This window comes from Lissotriton helveticus, chromosome 7 (assembly GCF_964261635.1).
Source record: "Lissotriton helveticus chromosome 7, aLisHel1.1, whole genome shotgun sequence".
NCBI classification, from domain to species: domain Eukaryota; kingdom Metazoa; phylum Chordata; class Amphibia; order Caudata; family Salamandridae; genus Lissotriton; species Lissotriton helveticus.
This window is the reverse complement of record NC_136068.1, coordinates 1,585,516,493-1,585,538,047: the sequence shown is the minus strand read 5'-3', so window position 1 is coordinate 1,585,538,047 and position 21,555 is coordinate 1,585,516,493. Positions and strand designations below refer to the sequence as shown.

Genomic DNA, 21,555 nt, shown 5'->3' with positions numbered 1-21,555 from the left:
CATGCTTTTTGGGGGCTAGGGGTTAACCCTCACAATCAAGAGCACCTACTTCAACTTTCAATGTGCTCTCCAGCAGCACCCCCCTCAAAGTACTTCTTAAAACCACCCCAGGCATCTTCATTTACATAGACTCTCATGAACTAGGCACGGTGAGGTCGCTAAAGTGAGAAACGTGAATTATTATTCTAAAGTTGAAACAAAGTCAGAGTGCCCAGTTTTAAGACTGGAAAACATTCAGTCGTAGCCAGCACATCAAACTAGTGCGTTGCATTAATTCATGTATTCTCTTTTATGGCTCCAAATGTTGTGATCCACAGCCAGACACGCTTACATGAAAACATCACCTTTCGGGATCCCAGTTTCCACAAATCAATACAAAAATAGGGACAACTAAGCGCCGATAGCTCCGTATAACAGACTCGGTAAAACATAAATAAAAGGTGGCGAGAAAATAATTGAAGGCCATTTAACACTCGCTGGCTTGGTTAATAACCGAGGATCATCGGCCGAATAAAACCTACGTACTAGACGTCTGTGGCCCCTATGTAAAACATCATTTTTAACTTAAGGCGTATGCGCTGATCAATTCACAGTTTTTCTCAGAGACCATCTGTTCAAACTACCTGCATGCAATGTGACTTTTATGATTTATTCTGACCGCAGGAGTTAATCAACATGTATTCACCCACAGCGCTCCCGTTTCGAGTTTCCCTCTCAGAATATTTTCAACAAGCATCGATCTCTTGTCTTTATGGGGCCATGTGTTTCTAATTAGAAACTCATGGCCCCATAAAGATAAGAAAGTGCTTTGCGACATCAGCAAAGCAGGCGACCCAGTCGAGACGAAAGGGCGGCAACCGAAAACCCTCATTTCCAATGGCAGGCCACCGTTTAGCATAAACAGTGACCCAAGCCAAAGGGAATGAGGGGCGCGCTTTGAGTCCCTTTCTCAAAACCCCTCATCCACAACATCTCTCACCGAGCGAGCAGCGCTTTGCGCTGCAATGCTAGGCGAGACCTAAAACGCTGAAAAAACCATATGGGCGAATAAGACTGCCGAAACACGTCAGCAGAAAAATAATGGCAGCATGAAATGTTGCATTTTAGAAAATATCTATAAGCCTGTCTTTTTAACCATACCTTGGGTCCCCACAGAATAAAAGAGAAATCTTGGATATACCCCCCCCCCCCCCAAGACACTTTTAAACTGGATCCCTGTTCCTATCCAGACGTCAACATTTTATAACAAACTTCCTGCAAAGGTAGAGCCCTCCCGGGTGGTATTATCCTACTAGAGGAGAAGACATCAATGATGAAGCATGCCATTATTAAAGGTTGGGTGAAGTGTCTTTGCCTAATATCTCAGATGGCCATCGGAGTTATGAGATTGTGCGGCCATTACTATTTTCACTAATTATAGATTTGCCACATTATAAACCAACTGCTGCATAATCTGCAGATTTTAACAAAAAAAAAAGTTTCCAACTCAAAATGATTAAAAAGCTACCAAAAACTGGGTGGAATGTGTTGTCGTGCAATGGAAGGCCCTTTGCAAAACTGGACTGGTCACCATTCTGGTGCTTATTGCTATATTTGGGTATTAAACCTATACTAATGAGGTGAAGCCAGTCCCCAGTCAGCGTTCCCAAGCTTAAAAACAAGCATTTACAATGCAATGGTTTCGCCTTTGGAAAAGTTAGAGCTATTGGCATTGCTCACACACAGAGCCCCACACACAAATACACACACACAGAGCCAGACACACACACACACACAGAGCCAGACACACACACACACACACACAGAGCCAGACACACACACACACAGAGCCAGACACACACACACACACAGAGCCAGACACACACACACACACAGAGCCAGACACACACACACACACAGAGCCAGACACACACACACACACAGAGCCAGACACACACACACACACAGAGCCAGACACACACACACACACACACAGAGCCAGACACACACACACACACACAGAGCCAGACACACACACACACACACACAGAGCCAGACACACACACACACACACACAGAGCCAGACACACACACACACACACAGAGCCAGACACACACACACACACACAGAGCCAGACACACACACACACACACACACAGAGCCAGACACACACACACAGAGCCAGACACACACACACACACACACACAGAGCCAGACACACACACACACACAGAGCCAGACACACACACACACACAGAGCCAGACACACACACACACACAGAGCCAGACACACACACACACACAGAGCCAGACACACACACACACACAGAGCCAGACACACACACACACACACAGAGCCAGACACACACACACACACACAGAGCCAGACACACACACACACACACACACAGAGCCAGACACACACACACAGAGCCAGACACACACACACAGAGCCAGACGCCCACACACACAGAGCCAGACGCCCACACACACAGAGCCAGACGCCCACACACACAGAGCCAGACGCCCACACACACAGAGCCAGACGCCCACACACACAGAGCCAGACGCCCACACACACAGAGCCAGACGCCCACACACACAGAGCCAGACGCCCACACACACAGAGCCAGACGCCCACACACACAGAGCCAGACGCCCACACACACAGAGCCAGACGCCCACACACACAGAGCCAGACGCCCACACACACAGAGCCAGACGCCCACACACACAGAGCCAGACGCCCACACACACAGAGCCAGACGCCCACACACACAGAGCCAGACGCCCACACACAGACGCCCACAGCCAGACACGCCCACACACAGCCAGACACGCCCACACACAGCCAGACACGCCCACACAGAGCCAGACACCCACACACACAGAGCCCCAGAGCATAATTCCAAGAGCCGCACGTGGGGTCAGTTATGTCATAGCGTACTTAGTAACATAGTATGGTTCATCCATCACAGTAAGAGACAGTGTGTTATACAGTCTACATAGTAAGGATACACAGGTGGGGAGGACAAGTTAAAAACGGGAGGGGGCCAAACATGGCTGGTTAACAACACACAAATGAAGCGTACTGTCGTTAGGCCTGACTTACCCAGAGCAAAAGGTGCGCTTACTCCTGTCGTCTCCCCGGCGTAGGACACCTCAAGGTGGTTCTCGTAGGGAAAGGGAGAGAGAAAGACATGGAGATGCACCTACAAACAAAAGTAGTGGGGGAGGAGGAGTGGCCCACTTGTTAAGGGACCCTGTGAGGTCAGGGAAGGAAAAAGCAAGGAGGTGCCAGGCCCAAAGGGGTCACCTGCGTGTGGCTCAATCACTCGCCACAGTATCCAAAGGGCGTGGTTCCTTACACCAAGTAAGGGTAGTCCAAAAAAATACCGACATCGAGACCGGCACACCGGAGCCGAATCAGGCCAATGCCCGTCAGGTGACAGGATACGTCCCAAACCGTGCTCCGCCGCGCAGGCAGTGGATGGTGGCATCATGGCAGAGTCCCCCTCGAGCAGTAATTAAGCACGCCAAGGGCACTTGGAAAGAGACAAGCCCACACGCTCTGCTAGTCCGTAGGCAGTGTAGGCTCCGCTTCGGTAACCCCTAGACTCAGGGAGCAGTCCAGGGTAATACTGCTGCCACCCAGTATCGTGAAAGCACTCACCTGTTCTAATTAGAACTAGCGCCGGCAACCTACCCACGCGCTATGTCCGGGTAGACGGGGCAATCCCTGGTACGTGGCACCGCAGTTTAAATGTGAGATGGAGATCGCGCCAAATCCCGCGGGACAACGTGCATCCTGAATACGTCATGGACAACGGGGAGTGAAGCGTACACAGGGAAAAAGGTTCAACATTCGGGCGGCCATACTGGAATGTCGGAAAGAAAGATCAGATTACACTGTAAAGGATGGATGGCATCTTTGTGTGCTCTCCTCCAAAGAATACCATTGTCTGCTCTTAGTTTTAACCTTCAAGAGGTACATGGGAAGGGCACCTACATATAGCCTTCACCAGACTGTATCTCAGCAGTTTGAGAGGAGAATTAAAATAAAATCATGCAAGAGCAGCCTATTTTACCTAAGTTAATATGCTACTTGTTCCTCTTAAATCGCCCTGCAATACAAATTTACAGGGAGATTCCAAGCACCCCTGAAGAAAAAAAAAAAGATACTCCAGAAAGGGTAATTTCAGTTATTTACAAGGTTATTCCTTAGATAAGTAGAGGAGGGCCTTGAAATAAAATCAATGGCGTCCCTGAATCCTTTCAGAGACAGTTGGAATCCCAACAGTAGGTCTGGCGAGCCTGGCGACTGCTCCGCCTTTAAAAGGAGTGCCCTTAATGGTGATGTTAGATGGTAAAATCATGTTCAATAAATTAGTTATGAAATACAAAAGCCAATATATGATACACTTTTGGTTTATTGAATCACCCTCCCGATGCCCCCACCCAGTGTTCTCTCTATCCTAAGAAATTGATATAAGCCATCCACACATCCAAGGTTTACCTGAACCCTTCTGTAGTGGGATCAATGACTTGTGCCGTCTATTACTGGTTTACCTGACTGTATATTGATATGTTTTCTGTACGTTATTATTATCCTACTATGTTAGTGACTATTATATTGCTCCCATTATCTCTGTTCATTCCTGCTGCCCCTACCCCTGTCTCTGTGAAGCGCTCTGATATCTGTAAGGATCTTGTTGGCGCTATATAAAACTTTGAATAAATAAATAAAAGAAATATGCACTGCAGGGGAAGGGGGCAAGAGTTGTCAAAGCGCTGCCAAGTAAAAGTCGGTGGGAATGAGTAGGGCGGCCCGAGAGGGAACACAGTATGAACTGATTTTGGGGCTGATGGAGGTTGGAGCCGGGGGTACCGGGCCAGCGAGTCAGGGGTGTGGCTGCATGGAGATGAAACTGGGGAATGGTGAAGAGAGGTATACATTTTGGTGGCCAGGATTGCATGCAAGTCAGTGGATTACTTTAAGTGAGTGAATGAATGGTAAGGAGTCGAAGGCGGGCTGTCACGGTTCAGGCAGGCGAGAGATGTGCAGTGCCCTTGACACTCAACAGGGAACGTCAGGCATTCGAGGGGTTTTCCCGACGAACCGGAAATTAGGTGAACACCGGACCGTGGCATAAAAGATTTTACAATCATGAAGAACTGCATGTGATAACAGATGGAATCACGAAGAGGTGTGATTTTATCTGTGCAGTGTTAACAAGTCATGGTTAAGGAGAGGGAGGGATCATGCCCCCACGGGCTATGGAAAGGGGGTGGCACATGAGGATCTGGCATTTAGGTGAGGACGCCGAGTAGATCCCCTAAAACCCGGCAGCGCAAGGGCGCGGCCAGGCTGGCGGGACATGAGGTCTCTGCCCTTCCTGTCTACGCTTCCGTTGCCTCCCTTGCTACTGCAGAGCCCTGAGCTCTAACGGGGCTTAGAGGGAGGGAGGAAGGAAGCATGGTTTTACCTCGTAACCTCTGTGGGTGGCATCAGAACTGCACAAGGAGCCACGTTAAGGGTGGCGATGGGTTGCAGGATACCAGCCTCCGTGGTAGGTGGTGTCCAGTCCATTAGGGTGGGTGTTACGGTAACGGTTACCATTCATTGCTGCAAGCACAAAGTGAACGGCTTTTGCCGCTCCCCAAGCTTCAGCAGCATAATTGCGATTACGTGCCACAAACATATGTCCTGCGTTACCGCCACTTAATATCGCAAGGCCCTCCCACAAACCAGAAAGCGTCCGTTAAAAAAACACCTCAAATACCCTCCCGTTTCGCCAATCGTTAATCTCAGAGTCACCCGACTTTAGACCAGGAGCCTTCCCTGTGCTCTGGACGACTCCCGCCCGCGACCGGTGACGGATGGCTCGGATATTAGGCAGATGGAGTGGGTAACCCTTAAACTCGACCTCAGCACAGTTTAGAGAGCGCGCCAGAGGCGAGGCCTAGTGGGTAGGATTTCACCTCAGAACGATTACCGAGATTGGAGCAAGGTGCCGGGTCGCAATCAGGCGCGTACCCGGGCAGGGTCAGAAGGCGAAACGTTCTTCCGTCCTGTCCCGAAAAGACCACAAACAGCGACACCGGAGGGAGAACACACCGCATCCGGGACAACCTCAGTACTTACAATGGACACAGAGAAAGAACCACCAGCCGCGGTTCAAAGACACAAACGAAGGACTCAGGACGGCGCTACAGCAAACCATAGAGACAGAAGAAAGACACATTAAAACAGATGCATTGCTAGATTAGCTGGAAAAAACCTAATAAGCGATCTGGGCACATTAACTTTCTAGACGAATGAAATAAAAGTAGCAAAAACGTACACACGGACAGCGGGAGGGGGGCGGGAATGGACAGCGCATCTGACCCGTGCTCCAGAAACAAATCACTTTCAGTGAAAGGGGAGGGACCGGGCACACGGGGAGGGGGGCGGAACGGACACACGGGGAGGGGGAGGAGGGGGCGGGAAGGCAAGATTTAAAAACAAGCACTCACCTGGGCTTCCTCCGGCGGCCGTGGTCGGCATGGAGTGACAACAACAAACCCAGAAGAAAAAAAAAAAAAAAAACGAAACTCCGCCCACCGCCCAATGACGATGCAAAAAGGGTGGAGAGCGGAACGCCCATGGAAAAAATCTCGGGAACGCCCCCGAATCTGGTCCGTGAATGACGGACAGATCTCTGTTCCAATGGCTAGCCTCCATTTATGGAGCTAGCCAATGGAACAGAGGGCGGATTCAAGTGTCCCTTACTGAAAACTACAGATTTCTCTGGAGGCGGAGCTAAAGCGCCGTGCTCCAGGCGAAACCTAATGAAGTAATGAATACCAAAACAAAAAGTGCCACATTATGTCGAATAATTTGCCTTTTCCCCCCCCTCATATTTTACTCGTCCGGGTCGCATAATTTGGTCCTTTCCTGCTGCATAAATCCAGTGGCCCTAATAACATATGCACCATTTGTTGTGAATACAATTCTGAGTTGGGGAGGACGAGTGTGCGAAGCTATGCATTGTTTGCATCTCTCCTTTGGGTGTGAAGTGATCTAATAAACCTGCCCACTTATAACACAGCTTTCATTACTTTCTTTTTTTCTCATCTTCTTGTAAAACAATGCTCTTTCAGTAAAGGCTCTCACTTAGCAGGCAGCGGAAGTGCACATGTTCATGCAGGCATGTGACAAAGGCCATGCTATGCTGTAGAGCAAGGAACACAGGATTGTACCCATTCTTTGCATACCAAATGCAATACTCCTGCTAGACACAAAGCCGTGAAATGACCCTTAGGAGATGCACAGGCTCCCAATTTTTTCGTGACAGTGTTTATACATGCACAACACACTAGGTATCTGTACAAATACAGCAAGCCACTCAAAGCACCCTTAAGAGCGAGAAATACACGCTATCCATGGGGGTGGGGGTATCCTCCATAGCACAAATCACCCAGGAAGCAACAGAATCCCCACAACACTTGAGGAGCAAGACTCACTGACCTACTGCACATATGTGACACAAACCAGTGGCGGCTGATACGAATGAAGAGGTGGTGAGCAGGTTAATAATTATTATTATTATTTTATTTTTTTTTTAAAACACTTACGGGCCCCAGCAGATACTGAGAGAGCAGCAGAGAATTCCCTCTGCAATCCCCACTATGCTCTTTTTTTGTTTTAAGTTTTATATAGTGCGAACTCAACCCAAAGATATCAGGTATCAGAGCGTTTTACATGAGCACCAGTTTTGTTATAGATGGACACATTCATATTTTTTTTTTAGGTGTGAGGAAATTAAGTGATTTGCCCAGAATCACAGGATATGGAGTGTTCCTGTGGAGACTTGAAATCGGTTCCCCAGCTTCGAGGTCGACTGCTCTAGCCATAAGCCTACATCCTCTCTCGTGCTATAAGAGCCGCGCGGGGATTGGCGTGAGCGGGCTGCTATGACGCTCTGCAGTGTCGGGTTGGGATCACAATTTGGCCCGGGCACTGACGAAAAAAATTGACCCACATTCACGGGGCGTGGCCCACATTCGCGGGGCGTGGCCTTTCATGAAACACACAAGGAATGTTAGTGGGAGGATATTGTTCTTGAGAAGGACACAGGGCCAAGGTGACAATGTCCTACAAGCTGAGCACCTGAAAATCAGCCAGGCCCCTTTCTATTACCAAATTATTCCCAGCCCAGGAGCATCTGAAAACAGCGAGGCCCCTTTCTCTTAAAAAACAAGCATTTACAATGCAATGGTTTCGCCTTTTGAAAAGTTTGAGCTATTGGCATTGTAAATGACGATTTTTATTTAGGTGTTGGTTTTGAAAATAAATAAATGGCATTGTCATTTACAATGCCAATAGCTTAATCTCTCGCAAATGCGAGACCTATAGCATTTGCAATGCAATAGGTCGCGTATTTACGCGAGTTTGAGCTAATGATATTGCAGATAACAATGCGTTTTATTTATGTTTCAAAAACCAAAACATAAATAAAAGGTCTCTCACACTGCTGTCTCTCACACACTGCTGCCTCTCACACACCATGCTCTCCCACACACCATGCTCTCCCTAGAAGACTCACACTGCTGCCTCTCACACACCATGCTCTCCCACACACCATGCTCTCCCTAGAAGACTCACACTGCTTTGTGCTGGATAGTGCGAGTTGATAGCCTGTAGCTATAGGAACTGGTTACTTCTAGATAGGGAGCAGATGTAGCGATCTGATAAGTCTGCTTGCGCAGTTAATTGTTGGCTACAGAAAACTGTAAGGAGGGGGGGGTGGCGATGGTATGGCCAGAGTGTATAATCATGGCACTTAAAGTACTGGACAAACTGCGATTGAGTTAGTGTCGACGGGAAGCATGAATCGGGCAGAGCAATTATTTTTGTGCAGAGCGGGACATCACGCAACCCACCCCTGCAAACGGCACCATGCACAATTAAGCTATTTTACGTTTTGGCTACAAAAAAAAGAGGGCCCTGCCATCTACATGTTAAAAGCTGTTTTGTATGTAATAGGAGCATGTAGAAAACACTTAGTTTATTTTGTTAGTCTCCTGAAAAATGCCTTGTATCCCAAAGACATGATCACCAGTGTCACAATTTTGCGAAAGGCATAACCTTATACAGCCATAACCAACAAACTTATAAACATCATTATCAGCAACAAAACACCAACTATCCTTACACTTCTTTTACTTACCATAATACAAAAAGAACGATAGGATCTTGTAAACCAGGGAGACGAGGTGTAAAACCCGATTTGTACTGGGAGGCCAAACCAGCTGCAGAAAACCCAACATACGGCTATACATCACGTAATACAGATATTCTAAATCTAACAGGCATATTTCGAAACAAATACCATTTTAATGCAGATGAACCTGTCCCTATTTGGCCAAGCAAAATGAATTCAGCAGGTGGTCTAGCCCTGGCCTGGTGTTCAGTTATGGGTTGGGGCATAGGCCATGTCGGGTTCTATAGAAACCGTTGGTCCTTACCTAAGTGAGGAACAGGAGGCCCCAAGGGCTTCAATGAGCAGTCTTCTCTTGTGCTCCATTATAAGAGCCATGTATTTGGTATGACACAACTATCCAGATGGTCGTGGTTGCACGCATAGATTGAATAAGCGTGCCGAGTAGCCAATAAGAAAGCTTATCACCGTCGTCGGTGTCCGGGGACTCACACTTGTTCAGAGTTGGGTCTGAAGCTGGTGGAGCTGCGAAAGTGAAAGCTGGGTGTGCATAAGAGAGGCAGGGTGCTGGAATAGAGAATGCCTGGCTATGAGGAGCAGAGACAGGAGGTTAAAGAGAGTGCAAGCAAGGACAAACAGCAAAAGACAAGAGATGGGGTTGGGACATGCAGGTGAACGTGAAATGTCAAATAATGGAGGCTGTCGGAGGAGTGAGGGGGGCTGAGAGCATAACTGCACTCGTGGAGACTCAGATGTCCGGGGTTTCGTGTGCTAAAGTGAAACCGCTGCGGAGATTTTAGCAAACCACACCAACGCTTCTTTTATCATACTCTGCAAGCGCATCAACTGCTGTTGCTCATCATGGCAATACGGATATTCAACATCCGGGAGGCACGCGGCGGACCGCAGATCACCAGCATGGGCACCGAGGACCCACCATACCCCCCTACAGCACGTGGGGTGGCCTTCAAGGCTCTTTGTGCCAAGGAGAGCTTCCACGCCCTGTATTCTGCGCTGTCATTGGCTACTAGAGTTACCGGAGCTCAGACAGGTGCCAGGGAAAGAAAGGGAAGGAAATCCGCCTTCAAAGGCAGAGGTGGCGGTGGGGAGGATGCTGCTGGCGTCCGCTGTGGGGCTGGGGCTTTGAAGCGGTGTCTTGTCTCCCCGGGCGCTTCCGTGGGGGCACCGCGGGTCTCTAGGCACCTTCCGAGACGCATCCCTCTGCCCACCAATCACACAACACTACGAATCTGCATAACGTGGGCATCCACAGGTGCCTTTTCTTTCTCATAATCAGCAAACACTAACATTCCAAAAGAGGACGAACTCCAATAAATTCCTATCCGAAATCCGTAAAAGTTGACATAAATACCCCTTTAAGTGAATTGTTTAAACATTAAAACGCGCAGAAAGGCATTACCACTGTCCGTGCGTGGGGTTCTGGGAGGGGACCCAGCAGGACCCCGACATTCTCCCTCCTGCCTGGCACGGGTGGAGGGACCTGGATGCGGCCCCACCCCCACTCCTCGGACTCTGGATGCCGGTGGAGCCCCAGTCCCCCCCAACCCCACCCTCCGCTCCCTTTTCAGGGTTTCTCTCAGCTTGTGAATAAAAGGTCTGAGTGAGAATACAAAAGGAGAAAGTCCTTGCAGACACTTGTGGAACAAGGGCGGCGAGCGGCCGCACCAGCAGCCTGCTACTGGCATCGTGAGAACCGCGCACACTATGCAAGCACCTCGGCGGTCTTCTAAGCACTACAGATTAAATACATTGTGTGCATGCAAACCCCAAATACAGATTAAGCGCGTGCAATTATCTAAATCGAGCATAATTTAATATAGATTCAACATTAATATTCCAAATACTCTCAACAACAATAACCATGCCGTAAAAAAAAAAAAACACATGCACAAAAGAACACGTTTCCTGCATGTCAAGCTCCAACCAGCCACTCCTGCATACGACGCAGAGATACGCCGGGCTTTTTAAGTAAGCGTGGTGAACGCAGCTTTTAGTTTTGAACCCGGATACCTCTGCAACAACTGAACAAGGAGCCGTACACGCGGACGAGTTTACTTTGAATGTATAGGCACGGTGTCGGGATGCAGGATCCTCTTCACCATATGCCCAATGAAAACATCAAATGCCCTTACATTCCTTCTGAAAACAAGGAAAGGCACGGACAGCGGGAGGGGGTGCGGGAAAGGCACGGACAGCGGGAGGGGGTGCGGGAAAGGCACGGACAGCGGGAGGGGGTGCGGGAAAGGCACGGACAGCGGGAGAGGGGCGGGAAAGGCACGGACAGCGGGAGGGGGGGCGGGAACGGCAAGAAAAAGCACTCACCTGGACTTCTACACGGTAGAAATGAAGAAAACATGGCGAGACAACAAAAAAAAAAATTACACACGCCCACCGCTGCAATGACGATCGGAAAGGGGTGGAGAGGGAAGAAATCGCAGGAACGCCCACGAATCTGGTCCGGCCATGACGGACAGATCTCTGTTCCAATGGCTAGCCTCCATTTATGGAGCTAGCCAATGGAACAGAGGGCGTATTCCAAAGCCACATATTATTCTCATTAGGTTTTCACCTGCGTGAAAAGCCTGCGCAGTGCGCAGGCTTTCACTTAGGCGAAACCGAATGATTCCCCAGCCCTCCAGCGCAGGAGCATCTGAAAACAGCGAGGACCCTTTCAATTACAAAATTATTCCCCAGCCCTCCAGCGCAGGAGCACCTGAAAACGGCGAGGCCCCAGCTATTTGTAAATTACTCAGCCCTCCCCAGCCCTTCAGTGCCTCAGGGCAATGGCGTGGCAGTAGAGTGGCTAAAGCAAAAACACAGCTTCTGGGCCATCCAAGGTGGTTAAGGGGGGAGGCTAAGGTGAAGATGGTGCGAGTTCCCCACATCATCTGGCCCCCATAGTGAGACTCATTCTTCCTCACCCTCTATGCGCTGAATGAGAAGGGCTGAGGGCGAGGACTAATGCAAGCACTGTTTCTGGGCTGTGTGAGCCCCAGGGGAACCTAGGTGAAAATGGTTCATAGGCCTGAGCAACACCTGGCCCCCAGAGAGGCCGATTCTGGCACACAATCACCCCTCCCCGGCCCACCATCAGCATGATTGCTTGGCAGGGCAGAGGGTCAAGGAGAGGCCATTTCTGATCATCGCTGAACGGCCGGCCGCACTGCAAAGCTGCTATCCTCTCCCTGTCAGTGCTCTCTGTGGACTGGTAAAGGAAGAAAAACCACCCCACAGAGTGCGCCGAGACACCGGCCCTTCGGCCCATGCCCAAGTGCCCACAGTGCCAATCTGCCCATGACGCTCTGCGCAGGACAGGGAGTCTGTTTCTCCAACCCAGTTGTTCAATACACCTCAAGTATCTTTCTTCACATCACCGCTCTAGCCTTCGCACCACCTCACTACTCCATTTACTCAACCTGTATTTCTATAACTCCTTTCTTTTTATTTACCTTAACACGCTCTGATTCTATCGCTAAATCACACCTCAACGTTTGATGCCTCTACTGCACTCAAACTCACCTATCTTTCAACCTTACCTCTTTCTCTGCTTCACCCCTTGGTGTATTCACCCCCAACATCGCCTTTTCCCCTCTCTACCATATCACAGCTGGGCTCTAGAGGCGCAGAGAAGGGTCACCATGGGGTCCCGGAAGGCTTTCTGGGGCAGCGATCAAGGAAGATTAAAAATATAAACTTATTTCTAGGAAATGTCAATGTAATGAATGTTATCTTTTCAGAACAGGTCTGCAGTTGTACATTACTTTTAGGAAGACTCTTCAATAATGCATCTTTTCCAGGACTCTAACGTGTATTTAGGGCTCGGGCCTCCGCGAAGTGGGGAGGCGGAGCTTCCCGAGATCTTATGCGTTCAAAAGAAGAAGGAATTCAGAAAGGGCTATTTCCAGGCACATTCCTTAGTGTTTTCTGGTATCTGCCTAGTGATTCGTCTTCGCTGTGCTGTTTTTTTTGTAGCGTTGACCTGATAGGCTATAAGTAATTTACGCGTGGCCGATGTGGCATATTGTGTGCGCGAACGAGCACGGCCGAGTGATTAATGTTAATTAGGAGCTGTCAGAGTGCCCGTGTAATGCAATCCAGATGGTGCGAGCGCGTTCACCATGGCATTGCATACAAAAAGTCATAAACACACACACACATGGCCGTGGCATCATGTTTCAGTTGGCACGCGCACCGGGCGGGAAGCGGTGGAGGTCGTGCAGCTTTAAAAGTGGTTTTAAGGGCCTCGGTGTTTGTTTGCGCCTCCTGTGGGTGGGTGCAAGTCCAAGCATATTTATTCAGGGGGTGAATGGGTTTATCGCGGTTTCGGCAGCTTGCTTCTTTCATTTGGAGTTTTACTGTTCCAGTGCCGAGGAGCTGTCAGGGGGATAAATCTTGCGTTCGGCGAGCATGTCGATTTGTTCCCACCCATCCCAGAGGCTTAGTATCGAATTCAATGTACACATATTTAACCCACACTCATGCACGAAGGGGTATTAGTCAGCTATTGACAATAAATACTGATTTTCATTTTATTAAATCGGTTGTCTTTGCCTTGTGACTACCAGCGCTCGCTGTCCAACGGAGAAGCGCTGGTTTATAAATCAGGGACACTCGGTTTTATCGACCTCAGAAGCATGAAGGCTTGAATCTTCATACGGAATTCTGCAGCAGGTACACTATTCTCCAGAGCTGCCTACACAGTTCTGAATGCATTGTTCCATTAGTTGTAACTTGCAAACGTTCCAAAGAAACCAGCATCCTTTCCGAAATGTATCAACGACATAAAATGAGTAACAGGAACTTAGGTCTGAGGTAGTAAAAAACATGTCTACAGATTGTTGTTAACGCGAAGCACTAGGAATTGTTTGAAAGAAGACAAGACAAAATGTAAAGGTAAAAAAACAGCTTACCTATTGTAGCATGGCGCCTTGTGAGCTAGGGGTGCTTTAAGGGCGCAGTGCAATCTGAATCAGCTTGCACAGGAGTTTAAAAATGCTGCCAAATAGGAAGCGCTATATAAATGCAATTTCAATATATCAGTGCAAGCCGGCTCCAATATTGTGCGTACATTTCTGTGCGGGTTTCGTTTCTAACTTGCGAGACACGTTGTTTTTCGAGCTGTGACTCCCTCACTTAAAATGACTTCGGTTTCTTGATTCATATGCGCCAATCATTGTGGCGCCTAGATGCGGGTCAGCTAGCATTAAGCGCTGCAAAGGGACATGCCTTTTTTATGAAGCATTTCAAACAGAGAGGTTTGTAAATCTTGGCAGCAAGAATTAAAGCTCTGTTAGAACTTGTGTTTGGTTTGCTGTGGTTGAAGAGACTGCAACTCTGATGGAAGGGGTTAAAAGTGTACATGTCGGGTTTACTGGCATGCTACCTAGCCCTGGGATTCGCTTTTGTGTGCATGACTGTCTTCGGCGTTTTTTGACCAAATCAAACCCTTGTCTGTTCACCCTGCACTGGGCGGAGACCGTATCTCACATTTTTGGTTTATAAAAAAGACATGTTTATGAGCGTAGGGTCACCACCTGATTTATCGATTCTGGTTTCCTGCAGATTTCTGCTTTTCCAGCCGAGAAATGCAGCGAGCTCAGCCCTGTGGGTCTGTCATGTGTTCAGACGTGAAATGTTTACCCTGCCTCTGATTTACACCTTCCAGGTGTTTCGAGCCGTCCATTCCCTGCCAAGACTTCGGAAACATGAACCATCACTACAGCCTCCGTTAGATAAAAATACCCAAAGTACAAGTCTAGGGGAGAGAACGTGGATCTACAGACAGAGCTTCGAGTTTGGGACTAGGGAACGATAATCGAGTCTCGGCGTCTCTTCAAATTCCTGTGATTCTAAGCAAATCACTTAATGTCCACGTCCCTCCAAAAATAAATTAATACATAAATAAATAATAATGTGTCCTTGTGTTAAAGCAACTGGTGCTGTTGTAAAGCGACCTAATACCTTCGAGTCGAATCGTGCAATATAAAACTACCAAAAATGATTTCATCTAGGGGACTTACCCGGAGTGAAGGCGGGTGATTTCCTAGACTGTTCTTAATTGAAGCGATTGCCGTTTAACATTTTACTCCAGCCGAAATAATCTGTGCGTATATATATATATATATATATATTTTTTTTTTTTAAATAACTTTCTTTTGAAAATGTGCTTAAAGTCAGCAATGCAAAAGCTAATATCTACGGGTAGAGAGTTTGTGCGAGAATCTGATGACGATGTGAAAGTAACAATTTTGGGAAAGAGAAGAAAAATACACGAATTCTTTGCAACATTACTCGAGGAAATAACATATTGCATTTTTTACATAGAGCAGACGCAGTCATTAACCATAAAATGTGATAAAAAAAATAGAACAGTAAAAAGGATTAAAAGGAACATTCGTTATATGCAGCGCTTTTTAAAATCAGGGTTGTTTAAATACGATTTAATGAAATCATTAAAAGTCTATTTGTGAAAACTGAAACCATTCACTAAAAAAATAACAAAACACTGACGCGGTAACAACCTGTGATTTCTGTTATGTATAGGACATAGTAAAGCCTATAACTCGCAATTCATTGGAGTAAATGTACTCGATCAACAGACATCTGAAGCATGACAGCAGGTCACAGCAGGGAGCGGTTAATCTGCTGAGTCACAATACATGCACGTGCCAGTGACACGACTCTTTATTTTGAAAACGCGCTATATTTACTGTGAATATGGGCTTCCTAAGACACCACAGCGAGGAAGCATCAAACACTATTGCACTGCTCCAAAAAGGAGAGATACGTGTGCGATGTGTAAGAGGAGAAAAACAATGACGTGTTTTTATGTCGAGTTACTTTCGTTGAATTTGCCGTTTGCCAGTGATGGAAATGAAATGTCACTTAACCACTTTTCTCAACTGAATTGCATTCAGGCAGTTTATCCCTGCAAAAGCAGAACCTTCGTGTCACCTGCAGTGCGCTGCAGGGGGCGCATTACCCTGTGAGTTATCTTAACGGATGTTCTGTTGAAAGGAGATACTGCAGGCTTGGTATCTTTATGTTGTCCGTCTGTAAAAACAAGTGTGGACAGTACACAAAGCCCCCGAAACGGCAAAGGTGGGTTCCTCGGGATAAAACGAACACGACATGGATGACTCCGCCTGCTGCTGTAAATGCGTGACACCAACCTCAAAGAGGAATCAACAGACAGCTGACTGACTGCATGTCACGCGCGGTTTGATAGGTGAGCGGTGTTTGTGTTATTGGGGTCGGAGATGCTACTTACATAACATGCTAGTTTTGCATCAGAATCAGACATCTTCACTCTGGTCTACAGATATGAATCAACTCCACGTGTCACTCTTCTTCACGCTTTTGGTACATAAGTCACGCTTCAAAATATGTTTTTTCATTTTTCCAAACGGATTTTTTTACATTGAACATAGTAATTAACATAGTGGACTATGTCGTTTGGTTGCTCGCAGTAAAATGACAGAACAGTCCTTCATTATATAGAGAGGGGTGTATAATTTTTACTAAAATAAAAGGTACAGTTTGCACCATCAAAAACAAGTTCTGTTCCCAGAAGGGAGGCATTGTTGGAGTTGTTCGTTCAAGTGTGCGGCTAACTATGGACACTGTTTGAAACTAGAATGTTCACGTTTTGTTTGCCTTTCACAAATGGCATGTTAATAAAGCAATAGAAAATTGCGAGGGTCAGAAAAATATGCAATTCTGTCACTTTGGATGCAGGGTTTACAGCATAATTATGAACTTGCCATATTGGCCACATAATCTGCCTCATAATTAGCACTTTTATCAAAAGTAGTGAGTGCAGAGTAGTGAGTGCAGAGTAGTGAGTGCAGAGTAGTGAGTGCAGAGTAGTGAGTAGTGAGTGCAGAGTAGTGAGTGCAGAGTAGTGAGTAGTGAGTAAAGTAGTGAATGCAGAGAAGTGAGTAGAAAGTAGAGTAGTGAGTAGTGAGTGTAGAGTAGAGTAGTGAGTAGAGTAGTGAGTAGAGTAGTGAGTAGAAGGTAGAGTAGTGAGTAGAAGGTAGAGTAGTGAGTAGAAGGTAGAGTAGTGAGTAGAAGGTAGAGTAGTGAGTAGAAGGTAGAGTAGTGAGTAGAAGGTAGTGTAGTGAGTAGAAGGTAGAGTAGTGAGTAGAAGGTAGAGTAGTGAGTAGAAGGTAGAGTAGTGAGTAGAAGGTAGTGTAGTGAGTAGAAGGTAGAGTAGTGAGTATAGTGGAGAGTAGTGAGTAGTGAGTAGAGTAGTGAGTGCAGAGTAGTGAGTAGTGAGTAGTGAGTAGTGAGTGCAGAGTAGTGAGTAGAGTAGTGAGTAGAAAGTAGAGTAGTGAGTAGAGTAGTGAGTAGAAGGTAGAGTAGTGAGTATAGTAGTGAGTGGAGAGTAGTGAGTAGTGAGTAGAGTAGTGAGTGCAGAGTAGTGAGTAGTGAGTGCAGAGTAGTGAGTAGAGTAGTGAGTAGAGTAGTGAGTGCAGAGTAGTGAGTGCAGAGTAGTGAGTGCAGAGTAGTGAGTAAAGTAGTGAATGCAGAGAAGTGAGTAGAAAGTAGAGTAGTGAGTAGTGAGTGTAGAGTAGAGTAGTGAGTAGAGTAGTGAGTAGAGTAGTGAGTAGAGTAGTGAGTAGAGAGTAGAAGGTAGAGTAGTGAGTAGAAGGTAGAGTAGTGAGTAGAAGGTAGAGTAGTGAGTAGAAGGTAGTGTAGTGAGTAGAAGGTAGTGTAGTGAGTAGAAGGTAGTGTAGTGAGTAGAAGGTAGTGTAGTGAGTAGAAGGTAGTGTAGTGAGTATAGTGGAGAGTAGTGAGTAGAGTAGTGAGTGCAGAGTAGTGAGTAGTGAGTAGAGTAGTGAGTGCAGAGTAGTGAGTAGTGAGTGCAGAGTAGTGAGTAGAGTAGTGAGTAGAAAGTAGAGTAGTGAGTAGTGAGTAGAGTAGTGAGTAGAAGGTAGAGTAGTGAGTAGAAGGTAGAGTAGTGAGTATAGTAGTGAGTAGAGTAGTGAGTAGAGTAGTGAGTAGAGTAGTGAGTAGAGTAGTGAGTAGAGTAGTGAGTAGTGAGTAGAGTAGTGAGTAGAAGGTAGAGTAGTGAGTAGAAGGTAGAGTAGTGAGTAGAAGGTAGAGTAGTGAGTAGAAGGTAGAGTAGTGAGTAGAAGGTAGAGTAGTGAGTATAGTGGAGAGTAGTGAGTAGAGTAGTGAGTGCAGAGTAGTGAGTAGTGAGTGCAGAGTAGTGAGTAGAAAGTAGAGTAGTGAGTAGAGTAGTGAGTAGAGAGTAGTGAGTGGAGAGTAGTGAGTGCAGAGTAGTGAGTAGAGTAGTGAGTAGAGTAGTGAGTAGAGTAGTGAGTAGAGTAGTGAGTAGAGTAGTGAGTAGAGTAGTGAGTAGAGTAGTGAGTGCAGAGTAGTGAGTGCAGAGTAGTGAGTGCAGAGTAGTGAGTGCAGAGTAGTGAGTAGAGAGTAGGACATCACAGGCAGCAGCTGTGCAAGCTTCTTACACTCACAAGGAGACCACAGGCAGCAGAGGTGCAAGCTTCTCACACTCACAAGAAGGACATCACAAGCAGCAGTGCAAGCTTCTTACACTCACAAGGAGACCACAGGCAGCAGAGGTGCAAGCTTCTCACACTCACAAGAAGGACATCACAGGCAGTAACGGTGCAATATTCTCACACTCACAAGGAGATCACTGGCAGTACACACCACATGAACACACTCCATAACACATAGCAACAATACATTGGCATTTACAATGCCATTAGCTCAAACTCAAATAAATCCGAGCCCGATTGCATTTCTAATGCTTGTTTTAAATTGTTACTTTTTTCTCAGGGCATGTCAATTATTTATCAATTACGTGCATTGTAATTTGATAGTTATGGATTCCAGATTTAATGATTTGGTTTACGTTGACGAGGTGTCTCAAGGAGCACAAAACAGAACATGTTAAGATTTTGGATAAAGGCTTTGTTGAGAGCGTGCGGTAGTGGTTTTATTTTACGCCGGATGGGTCACCTTAAAAAGCTTGACAAATGGCAACCGTGCAGCTGAATAACGTGCTGGAAGCAAACGATAAAGTGCACTCAGATAAACCCTCCCACCAGGTCCAAACCAACTACTATGCATAAATACCTACCCCCATCCCCAACAACACCTCTACTCCCCCACACACAAATCCACATATCTACTCACAGCACGAGGAGGGGGTGGGTGGGAGGGCACTTTAGGTAAAGGCAGGTACGCTCAAGTAACACACCGGTAAGAGCACAAAAAGCAGTCAGCCCCCTCACACTGGTGGGCATGCAAAACGCAAACTTTCATTAACGCCATATACACAAAGGACAGAGGAGCATAGCCACGAGAAACGACAATGAAGACGAGTGTGCAGACAACGAGGCGCTCGTGGCACGCTCTTCCCACGGGCACGCGCGCGCACTCTAACAATGCCACCGCCGCGCGCCCCCAGCCGCTGCTCACCAGGGACAGGTACACGTAGGAGGCGTGGTACTTGAGGTTGATGGTGCGGTTGAGGCCGGCTTCACACTCCTGGTGGAAGTTCTGTCTGACTTGTGACTCCATCTTGATGGCTCTGCGTGTGAAGCGGAGGTTGAACGAGAGCCTGGTTTTCTACCCCTCCCCTTGCCCGCAGGACCCCGCAGCCTCCCGCAAGCCCCGCCCCCTCTGCGAGCAGCAGCCAGAGGCCTCTCTAATCACACTCTCACAGGCACAGCCAGCCCAACGACAGTCACCACACCCACACCAACGGTACTTCTAAGATCTCCCGCTCGTACAGACACACCCACGTCACACACACCACCCCCGTATTACAGACATAGCAAGCAGAACACACCTCAAACTGTCAGACTGTCAACAGTAAATAACACCAGGTCTATGCGTGATGTGCTGCATTTTTTCCCTAAGAATACTGGGACTTGTAGCCCTGTTTTCATAATGGAATAATTTAAACTGGACTACAAGTCCCAGAATTCACAGAATAAACCCTGGCCTGGAGCAGCACATCACGCCTGGACCTGAGAATCTTGGCAGGGTTGCATCCCACCAGCAATTTTATTTTTGCAGTTTTAAATAACGTGAACTCGGACCATGGGCATCGTATCGATGTACGTGAGCACCGGATTACACAGACCACGCTTCCACTGCACAGACACAGCAAGCACCCCCCTGATCCACCACTCTCCCCCACACGAGTGCTGTCAGCACTTGACGCAATTAGTTTCTTATCTCCAACATTCAATAGCAGCCCTCAAAGCAGTTCTCCCTCGCCGAGGCACAGCCAGCAAGCACTTCCATCTCTCATACACCAACAACTCTACCTACCCAGCAAGCATCCCACCGTTCACACACTGCAACAGTCGGAACCCCAATCCATACACAACAGTGACAACACCACATCTTTCTAGAACCCGGCAAGCACCCCCCACCTCTATATCACGCACACACCAAGAGCTGTCAGCGCCCCCACCTCGCAAACAGACGAACAGCTCCCCGCCACAAAGAGGCAGCCATCACACCGATTCACTCATGGATAGTACTCCCTCCCTCACAGAATGTGGCAAGCAGCCCACTTCTCACCCCCTCACACACAAGAAGCTTTCAGCACCATCTACTCGCATAAAACCAAAACTACATTTTTGCACACAACCAGCACCTCCTGTGTTACGAAGACACAAAAAGTACCAACATTGCAACTGACACACAGGACAACACAGCCTCCTCGCATAGTCGCAGCTAGTACTCCATGAGACACATGCACCATTTGCCCTGTGAACACAGCCTTCATCCTTGCCTTCCCCTTGCGGACACCTGCGTCACCATACCTCATACAGACCGGCAGTACTGATATAGCTAGAATAACCACACACCAACAGTAACCCCTTTCACAGACACACTTAGTACCTCCACGGTGAGGGACCTTTCCCTCACACATTTAGCCTGCACCTCCAAATTCCCCTCGCAAACACAGCCAGCTTCTCAAACTCATTTGTCCACAGCATCTCCATCTCACACAGTACCACCCAGCCAACAGTTACTGCTATTCTCACAGACAGCCCTTCATCCACACTCACCTCACACACAACTAACCAGCCCCTACATGACACATATCAACAGAGCCTTGTGTAGACTCAGCCAATTTAGCCGCTCCGCAAACACCACCTGAGAGAGCATGGCCACCCACACAGCACCTCCATTCACACTCAGGTATGGCAACACATCCCCTCTCTTCCCCTCTCTTCCACACACTGACACAGAGGCATGATAGCATTGCAATGGAAGTACTGACAGATGTCTACTTCCACATAGCGTGGAAGCACTATCCTCCTTCTCTATCCAAGCTAGTAAATGCCCATGACT

General features: G+C 47.6%; 1 protein-coding gene across 1 annotated transcript in view; it reads right to left on the bottom strand.

The window, feature by feature from the left end:
• Window positions 1-19,819, bottom strand: part of LOC144770532 (ferritin, lower subunit-like) — a 70,852-nt gene extending 51,033 nt beyond the window's left edge. Inside the window, exon 1 of the mRNA XM_078655135.1 lies at window positions 19,660-19,819. Coding sequence (XP_078511261.1) covers window positions 19,660-19,761 — 102 coding nt within the window. The 5' untranslated portion in view covers window positions 19,762-19,819. The remainder of the gene's footprint in view (window positions 1-19,659) is intronic.
• Between the last annotated feature and the right edge of the window lie 1,736 nt (window positions 19,820-21,555).